Source organism: Monodelphis domestica, chromosome 4 (genome assembly GCF_027887165.1).
Source record: "Monodelphis domestica isolate mMonDom1 chromosome 4, mMonDom1.pri, whole genome shotgun sequence".
Lineage (NCBI taxonomy): Eukaryota > Metazoa > Chordata > Mammalia > Didelphimorphia > Didelphidae > Monodelphis > Monodelphis domestica.
The window spans coordinates 25823632-25839944 of NC_077230.1; the positions used below are offsets into that span (position 1 = coordinate 25823632).

The following is a 16313-nucleotide window of genomic DNA, read 5'->3' on the forward strand; positions in this document are numbered from 1 at the left end:
TTTTAATTTCCTCTCTCTCTTTCTACATATGTATGTATATATATATATATATATATATATATGTAGCATTTTAATGGCTATTTGTTAGACTGTAGCCATACAAATGCTACAAATACATCAAGAGAGGAAATTAGAAACCAGTCAAAAAGGCTGACTTGCAGCAACATGGAATAGTGAGAGATTTATGACTAGTTTTTCAATTTTTGTGTGTGTTTAGAGGTTTCTAGCTAGCCGATCACTTTCCAGCTGTTTGTAGTTTTACTGATAGAAATCATTCATCTAACCAGCATTCCTCCTCAGAACACAGAACAACTTTCATGTTCTTGGGGAGGAAAAGGTCCATCAAGTAAAGACAGAAGACTGAGGCACAGAGAGGGATCTTGATTTACTTCAGATTGCACAGTCAGTCCACAATTCAGAAGAGGAAGTTTCATCTAAGCAGGTTCTTTCCAGGTGTTCCTGGCACATTTTTGCCCTCTCTTGAGGTGCAACACTTTGTCATGGGAAATATTACTAGATCGACCGTAATAATAAATGTCAGTGATGACCAAGGTGAAAATCTGTAGTTTAACAAGTGCTAAATTGTGATTATTTCATACTCGCAGAGCTTAACCTGCTCAAACGTCAGGGTTCTCTCATGTACTGCCACCCTTTCCGTCACAGCTTATACATGTAGCCTATAATAGCGATACACATAGGCTCCACTTATCAACGATTCATTTGCATCTCTCTTTCCTTGGTGCTGCCTGATCAAACGTGCTTCTCTTCTCCTGCCGTTTCAGAGGCAGCTGCGGGGTGTTTTAAGATAGTTTCCAGGACCGTGTCACAGCTTAAAATGGGGACCTCTTGTCTTTCTCCTCTGGCTTCTTTCCTTCACCACTAAATCTAACATTAGACCCAGCAGGCCTTGGCAAAGATGTTTTGGCCAGAAGCTGACATGACTGTTAATGAGCAAGACAGGGTTTCAGTCCAACAGTCGTCAAGGGCTGGCAGGTCACATATTTCACATACATTTCTTTAAAGGAAAAAGAGATTGAAGAGATCAAATTTGATTTTCAAAAAATGTCTTTGTGTTTAATGTTTACAAGAATATGAAATTCAAAGGGATGATTTGAATAGAGAAATAGCATAAATAAGGAAATGTTGCCTGCTGTAAAGGGAGGTTTGCAAGTTTAATAAAGGTGCTTCTTCGAAGTTATCCGAAAAGCCATTAAAATATCTTTTCCCGCCTGACAGCTTCCTCTTTAAGCTGACTGTTCTTCAGTGGATCTGTCTGATTCACAAATGCTTGGTCACTGACTGATTCAATATGAAAAGGGTGTACACTATTTCAAACAAGTCTCAGGAGAGTTCTGCTATAATTCTACTCATAGGCATCTTGAAGCGTTGTATAAAGAAGAATTTTTAGACTTTACCTGGGAAGATGCTGGCCATCATGCCTGATCTTGAAGCAGCTCACAGAAGGGACAGCCTGGTAACACACACAGTGGACTAAATACTGACTGGGGAATGAGAGGACTTGGGTTCAAATCCTCCCTTTCCCCTACCTGCTTCTAACGAAGAGTATCATCATGGACAAGCTATTTCAGTTTCCTGGTCTGTTAAATTAGAGATTTTAACTAGATGGCCTCTGAGGACACACCTTCCAGAAAGCCTGGGTTATTGTTCAGTTGCTTCAGTCATAGTCAGAGTTTCCTGACCCTCTTTGGGGTTTTCTTGGCAATGATACTGGAGTAGTTTGCCTTTCCCTTCTCCAGCTCCTTTTATACATGAGGAAACTGATTAAGTGAACTGCCCAGGATCACATAACTAGTAAGTGTCTGAAGTCTGATTTGAACTCAGGAAGATGAGTCTTCCTGACTTCACACTTGATACTAATTACGGTGCCTTCAAACTTCTTCAAAAATGCTTCAACATTCTTAATGAATTTAATAGGGTTTAGGAGACTAGCCTGAGATTTTGGCATATCTAGAGGATTGTTATTTGCTATTCTTTGTGTAATTGTGTAAGAAAAAAATGAGATCTCACGTGACTTTTGGAGACAGAATTTTCTTCAGCTTTCCTGACCACACTCTCCACGGGATTTTCTTGCCATTATGCACTAGATACTGGAGTGGTTTGCCATTTCCTTCTCCAGTGGATTAAGGCAAATAGAGGTGAAGTGACTTGTCCAGAGTCACATAGTCAGTAAGTGTCTGAGACCAGATTCAAACTCAGGTCTTCCTGACTCCAGATTCAGTGCTCTATTCACTGAGCCACCTAGCTGCCTCCTTCTGTCCGTGGAGAATAAGATGATTCCCTTTTACATAATTTGGAGCTGTATCCTGACCAATAGACTCTATAACATTCTAAAAATCCCAGCAAAAACTACTTAACTTTAATCAGGTCTGAAAGAAGCTCATCTTTATCACTTTTCCTTATGTGAAAAGTAATGGATCTATTTCCTCTGTTAGGTTTTTGTTTCTTTTGTTTTAACAAGAAAGTGGGGATGTGAGCTAAGTAGAAAACCCAATAAACAAAATTAGGTTGGGCAGGTTCGCTTCTGACTTCCAGAAGCAAATGCGATGTCTTTGGAGGATGCTGTTCAGGACCTTTGTATCTTAATTATTATCAGTTACTTTCTTAAATATGTTCTTAAAGGTGAATCAGTCACGCAAAGGTAAAATAACTTCCTGGAGTGAGGCTGACAAACATTCTAGCCTTTGCCGAACCACCCACCTACTAATAACAGGACCTTATCTTCACAGGGTCCTCTGAGGAAAAACTGGAGTGTGCCTCGACTGCCTTGCCGTTGGACAGAGGTGGCACTGAAACTCTGGTATCTGGTATCTTGACACTTACACCAGGTCTTTTTCTGTTGGACAAGCATCGCTTTTCCTGAAGTTGTTTCAGGGAAAACTCTTCTTTTCTCATGAAGTCATACATACGCATGCACATGTACAAACATAGTTTTCCCATATGTATTAAGACGATTTGTGGGTCCTTTTATTTTTGGTCCAGGTCTGTAAGTTTCCCAGAGTAGGGAACTCCTGGTATAAACACTCCCTGCACCTGTGCAGATTGCCAACATTTTTATAATTTGGGGTTTGGGAAAATGGCCCGGGGCACTCTTTCATTGACTTGCTGTGGTCATGTTGTGATAGCTGGTGGATGTCAGAATCAGTACTTGAACTCAAGCCTTCTTGACTTCAAGTTTAGGCATCTATGTGTTTTTACACACTCCCTCTCATCCTCTAATCTGAGCAAAAATAATGAGCACAATGGCATCTCTGAGAGAGCCTAGATTCCTAGCGGTAGCTAACAACAGAATAAACAAAGACTTTGATTAGCTGTTCTGGATGCAGATTTTCCATTTCCATCCTCAAGTTGATCTTTATTAATGTATTTCCCACTATGTAAAATAGATCCTTATATTCTGCAATTACCATTCTTTCCTAAAAATTTATATCTCTATTTTTTAATAATCCTGTTGCTTTAGGGCATAAAAACTCTACATTACTTCGTGAAATGCATAAGTGGCATAGGTGATAGAGTGCTTGGTCTGGAGTCAAGAAGACCTAAATTCTGTTCCAGCCTCAGATTGGGTGAGCTACTTAACCTCTGTTTGCCTCAGTTTCTTCAGCTGTAAAAAGGGAGCACCTACCTCCTGAGATTGTGGTGAAGATCAAATGAAATAATATGGGTGAAGTGCTTAGCACAGTGGCTGGTGCATTGTGGGCACTTAATAAGTATTTCCTCTTCTGCCCCCTGAAATAGACAAATTCATCAATCAACACGTATTTATTGGGCACCGACTATGTGTCAGACGCTGTGTTAGATTTTGAGGAAACAAAGACAAAATGAAGTAGCCCCTGCCCTCAGAGAAACTTGCATTGTATTGAATGCAAAGGTGAAAAGGGGAGGCAAGTGAAGACTCCTGGAGACATCTGCACTCATATCTGTTCAGAATTCAAAGAACTGGACTCACCCATCTCCCTCTTTGGTGTCCAAGCCTTCTCTACCCCCTGAGAATCATGCCGTGATGCCGGCTTTCCCCCAGGAACCCCTTGCCTCTCTGTGCTCCAAGCTTTTGAATCTGTCGCCTGTAAAATGAGTAGTTTGGACTAGCCGGCCAGGTGGACGTCCCTTTCTACTCTAAAACTCCATCATTCACCTATGGTTGATGTCTGATCCATCCATGATGGCCTCACAGTGTCAAGTTTTAGGGATAATATTCAAAAGCTCTGGCATACAGGAGGTAGAAGGGAACATGATCAGTAATTGCCTTGCTCTATCCCTCATGGGGCAGAAGAGTGCTGAGGATTCTTTCTGTTTAATAAGGAAGTCAGAAAGTCAATATAAGCAAAAGGACAGAGGTCTAGAGATGGAGCATCCTTTTAGGCTCCTTTGTAGTCAGTGTAGATGACAACCATTTTTATGCCAGGGGCCAACAGCTTCATCACAACAGTATCAGTCAGACCTTCAGCTTACACCTTTAAGGAGTGCCAGCTCTTTTCACCTCATGGGGACCTGCAGCAGAGAGTGGAAGGTGGTCCACAGCGCCTTCCCTAAGTAATCGAGCCTCTTAAGTTCAGTCTTTGCCTCTCCACCAACAGGCAATCCTAAAAATGTCCAGTGAATCGAGATTGGACCCTCCCCAGGAAAGGTGTGGGGGGCTGATCGCTACTAGCCTACTTCCATGTGACCTTGGGCCCTTTCCCTGGGATCTCCCAGTGTGAAATCCAAGGATGGATTGCTTTTCAGCAATACCAAAAGAAAAGAGGGCATTTGTTTGTACAGCAAATGAAAAGGATGCTGACATGGAGACGTTTAGCTATGTGGGCTGTCTAAGTCCTACAACAGAAGCATCCAGACATTCAGAACATGGACGTCTTTCCCCAACGCTCCCAATATCCGTAACTGTGAAACGCCAGTGCAACTGAAGCGCTGGGATCAGAGAGGCCGTTTGCAGGAGACTATGAGACCGGAGATGCCGGGCTCGGAGCTGGAGACTGATCCCGAGGCAGAGCCAGGCTCGCGTTAGCGTCTCCGCTTTCCCATACTAGCCCTCAGCATCAGTACCCCTTCCACCGCATCCCCAGGACTGTTTGCCATCTTCTGCCAGAGGTGCTGTTCTTCACCTTGAGAATCCATCCAATCCACCTCCTTTCCATGACTTAGACCTGAGAAATGGAAGAGGGTCAGTTTCTACAGGGTGCCGGTGGGTAACTCGTCAGTCAGTTTAAAAGTCTTATTGTTCTTCTCATTTCTCCTTGCCACGTTTACTCCCACCCCTACTTTACTCACTTGATATATCCCTCTAAGGGGGGATAAAAAGTCTTTCCTTCCAATGTACTGGTATACCGATTCTTCAGTATAGTGTAGTTGCTCATTCTAAAGGATTTGTCATTTGGGCTCTCGGCCACATCTCTTAAAGGATAATAGGCTGGGAGCAGCAGGGTAGCTGAGTGGTTTGAGACCCAGGCCTGCAGATGGGAGGTCCTGGATTCAAATCAAGCCTCACATACTTCCTAGCTGTGTGACCCTGATCAAGTCACTTAAGCCTCATTGTCTAGTCCTTACTTCTCTTCTGCCTTTTTATTACACAGTATTGATCCTAAGATGGAAGTTAAGGTATTTAAAAAAAAACAACAAAGAATAATAGGCTAGAGAAATCTAAGAAGGTGAAGCTTCTATTCAATACCTAGAGATTCTTTATTCTAGTTCTTTTTCTTGACTTTCTTGGGTATGGTATAACCTGCATTCAAATTTGGCAGTAACATGATGATTTGCCAAACAGACAATTCTTGGCCATGTCTCACAAAGAATCAAAGTTTTGGGATTAGAGACAACTTAAAGAAATTGTCTAGTTCAACATCATCATTTTATAAATGAGGAGAATGGCCCAGGGAGAGGTTAAGTGACTTATTCAAATTCACACAGATAGTGTCAGCCATGGAATACAAATTCAAGACCTCGGATTAAATTTGCCCCTGAAAGGTAGTGATCTAACTAGGCATATGTAATTAGTAAGCTGCAGAGATGGCTTTCAACACTTAGGCTAAATCTATGGTGACTCTATCTAGCATTTTTAACTACTGTCACCCCAAAGTTCAAAAAACACACATAGAGACAAGGAAAAAATATCTAGCAGCATTTTCCTCATTCTTCCTGGTCCCTGTCTCTCACTGCTAGTCCTCATCACTATCTCTTTAAGGTTTCCAGGAAGTTTACTTGACAGTTCATGCCCTTTCTCCTTCACATTCTCTCTCTAGGTGATAGTGCAGAAAATTAATATCGAATTGTGATATTTTTATGGAACAATTTCCCTTTTGGCCCCCCAAGAATAGTTTGATTTGAAAACTGAAACAGTTTCTGTCCCTCAGACTATGAAACTAGGTTGATTACTCCCTTTTGTTGAGATCTATGTTGAGGATAACAAGATTTCATGCAGGGCTGAGCCCCTTGAGAGAGATTATGTAATGAAATCAGCCAGCTCATGATGCATTTTGGAATACGGAGATCCTGTCACCAAAAGGGCTTGCTAGTGTCCTTAAGACCCACCTCTTCCTGTGATGAAGTAATAAGAAGGAGGTCTCTGAGCCCACCTTAGTGACTATTTACCAATCAGAAATGTCTTGGGATGTCCAGGTGAGAGACTGAGTGATGACGCCACAAGGGGTATATATTGCTTTGTCTGGGAATTTCCTGGTCTCTTTTGTGGCAGCCTGGCAGAGCTCTCCTGCTCAGTTGTTTGCATTTGGCCCTGATCTCTGCTGTGCTCTGCCTGACGGGGCACTCTTTGGTGTCCATTCAGACTGTGGAGGGAGTCCACTGACTAGTATAGAATTTCTTGAGTGGCTGATTAATAAGCTAATTTTAAAATGAAGAAATACTACTCTCGAGATTTCAGTTATTACAATAACAGGTAGCTCAGCTAGAAGCAACTTAGCCCTATTATTGAAACCGTCTTCCCATGGCTGCTTCAGTTGTGCTGGATTCAGCATCTTCTTTCAGCTCAGCATTAACATGGGTAGAATTATCCTGGACCAGTTTTCAGCGCATGGTCCCACTCAAGCTCTCCAGGAAGCCCTGTTATCCCCACACTTTCCATCTAATGAAACTAAGTAGACAAAGACTTTCATTTAGAGAATTTGGAGGGAGCCTTCCTATACCAACTCATGGAGCCAGAATAAAGAACCAGTCACTTACCACTGCCAGAGTTTAATCGAACACCTCCAAGAAATATATTACTAGAGAGAGCCTCTTTGTCCCAGACTGTAAGCTCTAGGCAAACATTCTTTATATCCTGGGGATCCAGACCATTGAACCAGAAAGTATGATTCCACTGGGGGTTAACATTCTTCTTGATTACAGGGGTTTTGTGCTTGGTGGCTTTGGTGGTATCAGGAAGTAGATACCTGGAGGGGAAAACACAAATCACAAAATCAACCAGAGGAGAGAGGTGTCCACATATCTTTTGTCATTTGGTTTTCTCATGCGATTTTTTTCCATGTTTATTCTTCAGTGCTCCTAACACTGACCTAAGCTTTGGTCCCAAAATACCTGGTTTACTTTGGCTTTTCATTTGCAGTATAGCTTCTTTCTTGAGTTTGGAAAGGTAGTAAACGTCTTTGTTTACCCTCTCCAATCTTGCTCCCATCCATTCCTTCTATCAAGAATGGGAACATTAAACTTGTAAACTATGTTTGATTTTATCAGATTTTGTTTTGTGGGTGTCTAGTAAGTTCCCCCAAAAAAGTTTGTGCTGTCTCTCTTTTTCTTTTTATTTAAAATTCAAAATTCTTTTAAAATCAGTTTAATTTCTAAGTCTAATTGGTTACAGAAAACTTGACTTCTCTTTTCTAAGCAAGAAAAATGTCCCTTATTATTCATGTAACACAAATGTAAAAAAACAATAATAAAATTGATGTGCTGCAGGAGATGTCTAGGTCTTTTCTATACTGTCCCAATGGGAAACATCCCCCCTCTCTCCCTCTGTCAGAGAACACAGCTCAGGCTTGCCTGGATGGATGGGGTGCCTCAAATTAACTTTCCTTGCCTATGAGACTGTACCCCTTGTATTTATAAACAATCAATCAGAGGATTTCCCTGATTAGCCTACTGAAGGTAAAGAGAGACCACCTCACTAGCAAGGTACAGACATGCCCGGTGAATGAAACATTTCTTACTTCATACAAAGCACTATGCTAAGTACTGATGTTACAAAAAGAAAATGTGAGCTCTTGAAGAGCTCGCATCCTTGTGGGGAAGACAACACCTATGGAAGGTTTCAGCTGCAAATTAGGGGGGGAAATTCCTTGATTGTTAGGGTTCTGCAGCAGAGTAGATAGCAATATCTCTTCTTTAATGTCACCTCCACAGAGCATATCTCCGAAGAGTAGAAGACGTGTTGACTACATTCACCCAACGATGATTGGATAGGATTTGGTTGGATCAGCTAAATGTTACTGTGCCAGGTCTGGAGTCAGGAAGACTCATTTTCTCAGTTTGGATCTGACCTCAGATACTTACTAGCTGTTTGACCCTAGTCAAGTCATTTAACCTCATTGGCCTCAGTTTCCTCATCTATAAAACGAACTGGAGAAGGATATGACAAACCACAGAAAATCCCAAAATGAGTCATGAAGAGTTGGACACCACTGAACAACAACAACTTCTGAGATATCCTGCCTAAGACTGAGGAGATTAGAGAGTTTCTTGAAATTTCCTTTAATGACTTCAACTCAGATTAGACTCAAGAGACTGGGGTTTAGGGTAACATATCCTGACTTAATGGCTTATGAGATTCCCATTAGAATTTAAGCTCTTTGATGTCAGGGAATGGGGTGGTTGTTTGTTTTTATCTACAGACTAGCACAGATGGTTCCTTGCTCACTTGGGTGACACAAGAAGCTTGTTGAAATGAGTTGACTTCATCTGATGTAAACTGGTGATAGAAATGCTTGCAATAGATGATTTAGAGGACTGTGAGGAAAATACCTTTTACACTTTCGAGTGCTCTGTAGGTAAATACAGTGTCCTAAAAGCCAGTGCAGCCTGAAGTCACTAAAGCATAAAGCTTCGCTTGTAGTTCTTATTTTATTAGTATTGCTCTGATACTCCCTGAGACTGATTCTGCAACAGTCCTGTAGTGAGTAGTGTAACCCCATTTACGAAATCAAAATATTGAGCATCCTTGGAATCACCTGGCTCTTCCTGTAGGTCCAGGACACCTGACTAGCCTCAGAGAACACAGAAAAGTCTAGCCATAATTACCTCCACCACTGAGATCAAGCGAAAGCATCTGAGAGGGCTAAAGTAGCCTCTTTCATCTCAGGAGCTTCCTGGAATAGTGGCTTGTCATTCCTCTCCTCTAGCAAAATGCACCAAAGCTCTTCCATCGCAATAATAACTATAGTCGGTTTAGTTAATAAACTTCTCTCTACTATTACTCAGTTACATGGCTGGCCTGTTCCTGCCTCATAACCTTCTCTACTGGTGTTAAACTCAAATGGATCTCTGAACTCCACATATTGACTTTTGTTATTATTGTTGTTCAGTTGTTTCAGTCGTGTCTGACTCTTCCTGATCCCATTTGGGGTTTTCTTGGCAAAGATACTGGAGTGGTTTGTTATTTCCTTCTCCAGCTCATTTTACAGATGAGGAAACTGAGACAAACAGGGTCAAGTGACTTGCCCAGAATGATATAGCTAAAATCTGAGGCTGGATTTGAACTCAGGTCTTCTTGATTCTAAGCCCTGTCCTCTATCCTTTAGCTGCAAGAACATGACAAATTAGCACGATCTATGTTATATTGTGTTTTTATTTATTTTGTTAAACACTTCCCAATTATATTTTACTCCGGTTCTGGCTGCACTCAAGTTTTGCAGGCTTCTTATATGACTTTGGACCCTTCACTCTGGTCTCTATGATCCAAAGCCTCTATCTCTACAATAGACCTGTTTACCTAGGAGGCAGCTTATGGGATGGAGTGCTGGGTCTACAGTCAGGAAGACCTGAGTTCACACCTGGCCTCAGACACTTGTGTCACTGTGTGACCCCACACAAGATTTTACCCTTTGTTTGCCTTAATCCACTGGAGAAGGAAATGGTGAATAGCTTCGGCATATTTGCCAAGAAAATCCCGTGGACAGTATAGATGGATTTTGCATCCTTTGTCTTCCCAGTATTATTTCCCAGAACAAAACATGAAGAAGGAAAGCCCTGTTATACATCACACACTCCGAGCATACATACTGCATGTTGCCAGAACCAAATGATAATTGAATGTGATGAAAATCCATTACACTTAGAAACTTTCTCTTCCTCTTCCTCTCAGTAATGAAGTGCAAGCCCACAGGGACATTCTGCCAGCCCTGAGCTCTCTGGAGATGATCACTATTGAAATATGTTGCCAACAGAATAAATACTTCCTGTTGCAAAACACAATCAAATCGAAGTAGAGCCGCTTGCACTAAAGGCTAGTCCTTTATTAGGTAGAAGTTGTAAACATGCACTTCTGGTATTCTGATTTACGTTGAGTGGTGCTTGTCCTTCCTCCTTGCTCTATTTCTCAGACCTGTGATTGCATTTCTGAGTTTCTAAACTTCTTTTGTGTTGTCTGCTGGCCTTTGTGATTTCATCTGCAGCTTCTGCAAAACTCCCCCCAAATTCCCGTTTAATTGCCTATGCAATATATAGAAATCATGATGGCGAAAATCAAAATATGGAAAGGAAACCTGTATAAACTCTTCTGTTTAGCTTTTATTTTTAACCCTTACTTTTCACATTGGAATCAATACTGTGCATTGGTTTCAAGGCAAAAGAGCGGTAAGGGCTGGACAATGGAGATTAAGTGACTTGTCCAGGGCCATGCAGCTAGGAAGTATCTGAGGCCCAATTTGAACCTAGGACTTCCTCTCTAGGTGTGACTTTCAATCCACCGAGCCCCTCCTTAGTTTTTAAAGCCCTGGACAGCCTGACCCCAATCTGTCTTTCCAGACTCACAGTCCTTCTTCCCCTTCCCACACGTGGTGATCCAGCCACACTAGTCTTGTCTCCATTCTTTACACATGGCCTTCCATCTTGTCTTTGCAATGGCCATTCCCCATGTCCAGAATGCATTCCTTCTCCCTCTCTCGCACAGAATCCCTTTCTTCCTTCAAGTCATTGCTGAAGTCACTGACTACAGGAAGTCTTTCCCAATCACTCCAACTGCTACTTCCCTTCTTCTCTAACCAGTCTATTTTTACTCTCTAAACACACATATGTAGTAGTTGTCTGCCCTATTTAGGGGAAGGAGTAAGCTTCCTAAGAGCTTTGAGGGATTGTTCATTTTTTAAAAAATGTAAATCCATACTACTTAGAACAATTCTTAGTACATAAGAGTCGATGCTTAATAAGTGCTTATTTTTGGATAGTGTAGCAATGGAAAATAAAGGGTGCAAGGAATGATAGGCAGGGGCTTGAGATCAGGATCTTCCTGAGCCACAATTCTGACCCAACCAGGCTTAGAAAGAGTCTTACCTCAAGCCCCTGTCCATCATTCCTTGCACCATTTTTTTTCTATTACTACAATGGGTAGGAGAGTTGGTTGGAGTGACTCAGAGGAATTGACTTCTCCATAGGGCTGGTTGAATGAGAAAAAGGACTTGAATACAGGTTTTTCTGACTAGCTCGCTACCCACTAAAGTATCTCTTGATTCCACTAAGGGATAAGGACAAGACCTGGGAATTCACTGATGTTAGGTACTCCCACATGAGGAAATTCTAGTAATGCAGGTCAACACCTTCTCTGCCCTTTATCATCTTGGAGAGGTGCTGGAGAGTATTGAGAAGTTAAGGGACGTGAACTCCACTCTCCTTGGTTTTGAGGTCAGCACTCTATTCCCTTCATCATCCTGTGAAATACTATGGTTAGATGACTGTAACATATTTATGTGGTGTCTAAAGTTCTCAGAACTTTGCTTATAGCAGTTCTTTGAAATATGATGCGAATATTACTACCTTCATTTTACAGACGAGGAAAGTGAGGTTCACAGGAATTAAATGACTTTCCCATCTAATTGCCATATCTGAGAGTTGACACAAAGACGAATGCTCATTTCACTATTCACTTAATTATAAGTATTTCAAGGAGGCAGTTAAGTGGTGAAGCAAATGGTGTGCTATGGAATGTGCTGGGCATGGGATCAGAAAGGTCTGAACTCAAATTTGGTCTTAGGTACTTAATTCGTTGTGTGATTCTTGGCAAACCATTTAACCTGTCTGCCTCAGTTTCTTCAGCTATAAAACGGGGATACGAGTAGCACCTACCTCCCGGGGTTGTTGTGAAGGTCAAATGAGATCATATTCGAAAAGTGCTTAAGAACAGTTTCTATGACATAATAGTATTTAATCTCTCCCTCCTTCCTTCCTCTATTATACATTCTTTTTTTGGGTGGGGAGGGAGAAATCTAAATATATTGGTATAGAGAAGTCTCGGTGAGACAAATCCCCCATTAGCAGTCTCTGATCTGCAATTTATACTCTTAAAGAGAGTTATCTTGTGGCACTGAGCAGTAAGGAAACTTAACCCAGGCCATTCAACTAGCAGGTACTGAGTGGCAGGATTTGAACCCAGGGCTTCTTGACTGAGACCAACAGCATTCTATTCACTACTCCAAGAAGTACATATAGTAGATGCAGAAAAAATGTTTTCTTAATGATTACCTGAAATTACACACACCAGACTTACCCTTTCACAAAAGTGTCAGAAGTGCCTCCTGACTTCACTGCTGTCAAATTTTTGGCTTCTTTGATCAAGACTTCTAATAGACCCCCAGAGGGCAAAGAAGGCTCTTTCTTCTTTCCCTTTTTAAAGGTCTTCTTTCCTACATCAACCATCACAAGAAAAGAAAAAGGATTTTCCAAAAAATGCAAAAGAAAATATTCAAAGTGGCAAATATAGAACACACATACACGTTTATACCGATAGATCCTTTTTAGGGAGAATAATGAAACCCTCAAAGTGGCTCCAAGATCATGAATTTTTACTTTTCAAAATCATAGTTATTTAAACTATGGTCATTGGTTCCAGCCCAATAGAGATATGCAGAGAGAATTCGAATAAATTCATCATTCGTACTGACTGGGACCTGGCTGTACACCTACAGAGAGCTATAAAGAGCCCAACTTTATGCTTAGCGATGTTTGCTGCCCCCAAGGTCTTCTAGTGCCTGTGACTTTTCGTTTGAAGAAAATGAGAACAAAAATGTTTCTGCCACTTGATGTAATATCTAGGCTCAACGGATCTAGACCTGAAAGAGACCTTAAAAATCAGCTCATTTTCTATATGAGGAAATTGGGGTAAAAGGGATAGTCATATAGGGAGTAAGTAATAAATAGATCAAGAATTCAAAACTTGCTCCTCTGACTTCATGACCTGTGCTTTTCTCACTAAGCCATACTCATTCCCATATTTCAGAGGGGGAGGATGATCCCAAAATGAAGGTCCAAAAGGAGGCAGCTGGGAAATGGAATTATGCATATGGGACACAGCCACTCCTCAGACTGGAGAATAATACGAAAGTACAGAAAATAGGGAAGTCTAGAAAATTTAGAGGGAAATGGCCATCTTCAAATATTGACTAGACCATTTCACAACGAGAGCTATTCCACCTTGTTCCAAAGGGCAGAACTAAGATTAATGGCTAGTTATGCCCTATCTGCCTTACTTTCTAATTTGTAAAATGAGCTGGAGAAGGACATGGCAAACCACTCCAGTGTTTTTGCCAAGAAAACCCCAAAATGTAATCATGAAGAATCACAAGGCAACAATAACAAAATGTTCTTAAAGCTTAGGTCTGACTATGCCATTACCCTGCTCAATTAATTCCCATAAATTCTTGCCCTGTGATCAAATGCAAACTTCTCTGACATTTGAAGTCCCTTACAACTTGGCTGCAACTTGACTTTTCAGACTTCTACTTGACTCCTCGTTCATGCTGAGAACTGACCCAACAGGTCTACTTGCAATAGACTGTGGAGCCAACCCCCCCCTTCTCCAATTTCTACTGAAACTAACAGTCCTGCTGTCTCCCTCATCCCCCCACCTATCCCAGCACCTGTAACAAAGCCTCAGTAACGCCTGGTAGAAAACCAGGACCTTCCTGTCAGGCCTGGACACATGACCTCCCAAATGACTGACCAGCAGCCTGGGAATTTCCCCCTACCCCAGAGATGAGGTTCCATGAGGTTGGTCCAGGTAACTCCCCTGAATCAGTAGAGACAATCCAAGTTACCTCATCCCTGACCACCACCCTATAAAGGCGACACCTCTCTCCACTCAGGTAGAGACTCAGCAGCCATCTTTGCTGGTACTGATCTCCCCACTCACTGCCCTTTCCCCCATTCCCCTCCCCATTCCCAGAAGGGGCTGCAGCCACCTCTTCTGGTGCTGAGCCCCTTTCCCTCAGTGCTCCTTCCGTCTGGTCCCCCTTTGCCCCTCCTTTCCTACAATAAAGCTTTGTTATGTCCCCACACTCTTGTCTCATTAGTCTCTTGGTTGGACCCCCCTAAGTCAGCACTGACATTTACGATTCCTCATACATGAGGAATTCATCATCGATTCCTGTGCCCTTTGCACATGCTTCTGCCTCACGTCTACCTTCTGGCGTCTTTAGCTTCCTTCAAAGCTTAGCTTAGGTACGACCTCCTACGTGGGATTTTTCCTGATCTCTCCACATACAAATACTACCGCTTCACTGTCCCACCTTGATATTTAGAAATAGATAGTTGATTTCTCAATGACCACTTCTTTGAGCAAAGGAGTAACCAGCCTTTCCCATTTACTAAAGAAGTGAGCACCAATATGGCCCCATTCAGAAACCACAATGAATGGAATGAAGTGCCAGAGTTTCTAATCTCCATCAAATATAGTCTAGGATCTCCAGGCATTAAGCATCTCTCATTGCTTTGTACTGGGGTAATAGTAGGGTAGTCAATTTAGTGAGAAAGCTTTTCAGAAAGACTACTAGTCATGACAGGACTCAAATGCAATATTTTACTGATTCACTGGAGAAAGTCTAAAATAAGTAGCTTGCCCAGTCATTATCTTCTGTTCTCATTGACAAAGAAATAAGTGGCCTTGTCTGGCCTCGTGCAATAGAAACTGAACCAGGAGATAGGAGATCTAGGGTCTAGTCTTGGCTTTTTCCACTATTCTGTTGATTTTGAGAAAGTAATTTGATCTTAGTTCTCACCTTTGTAAAATGAGGAGATTTGACTAGATTATCTTTAGGTTTTTTGAATCCTTTTTTAAAAAAGAATGGAATTGTTTAATCTTATTGTTTATTTATTATTAACATTCTTTTAAAATGATTTTGAGTTCCAAACGAATTTTCTCCTTCCCTCCAGCCCCTACCCATCTCATTGAGAAGGCAAGCACTATGATATCAATTTTACATGTGTTATTCAACACAAGTTATTTACATGTATTATTCAATACAAGTTATTCAAAACACATTTCCATATTTTCCATCTTGCAAAAACAAAGCAAACTAAAAATACCCCCAAATTAAAAAAAAATTACACTTCAATTTGAGTTCAGAGTTCATTGGTTTTCTCTTTGGAGATAGTTAGCATTTTTCATCATGAATCCTTTGGAATCCCTGTGGGTCATGGTATTGACCAGAGTAGGTAAGCCTTTCACAGTTGATTATCATTACACTTATTGTTGTTATTTTGTATAATGATCTCCTGGTTCTGTTCACTTCATTCTACATCAATTCATATAGACCTTTCCAAGTTTTTCTGAAGCCATTCCCTTTGTCATTTCTTATAGCACAACAGTATTTCATCACAATCATATACCAATTTGATCAATCATTCCCAATAGGCATCCCTTCAATTTCTAAGTCTTTGCCACTGCAAAAAGAGCTGCTATAAATATTTTTGTGCATTTAGGCCCATTTGCATCTTCCTTGATCTATTTGGGATACAGACCTAGTAATAGTGTTAGGTCAAAGTGTATGCACAGATTTATAGCCTTTTGTACATTGTTCCAAATTACTCTCCAGAAGGATTGGACCAGTTCGCAACTCTATCAATAGTGCACATCCCTATTTTTCTACGTCTTCCCCTCCGCCCCCCAGCATTTGTCATTTTCCTTTTCTTTCAAGTTAGGCAATCTGATATTGTGTGAGATAGTACCTCAGAGTTGTTTTAATTTGCATGTCTCTGATTATTAGTGATTGAGAGTCTTTTTCATATTACTATAGATAGCTTTGATTTTTCTTCAGAAGCTGCTTTTCATATCATTTAACCATTTGTCAGTTAGGGAATGGCTTTTA

At 41.2% G+C, this 16313-nt stretch overlaps 1 protein-coding gene across 5 annotated transcripts in view; it reads right to left on the reverse strand.

The window, feature by feature from the left end:
* Positions 1-366: 366 nt before the first annotated feature.
* Positions 367-16313, reverse strand: part of SYTL5 (synaptotagmin like 5) — a 301635-nt gene continuing 285688 nt past the window's right edge. For all 5 annotated transcript variants that reach the window (XM_056826259.1, XM_056826257.1, XM_001379061.4 and 2 more), the window contains 3 exons: positions 12719-12854; positions 7192-7400; positions 367-5162 (listed from right to left, as the gene is read on the reverse strand). In XM_056826259.1, coding sequence (XP_056682237.1) covers positions 5020-5162; positions 7192-7400; positions 12719-12854 — 488 coding nt within the window. In that variant the 3' untranslated portion in view covers positions 367-5019. The remainder of the gene's footprint in view (positions 5163-7191; positions 7401-12718; positions 12855-16313) is intronic.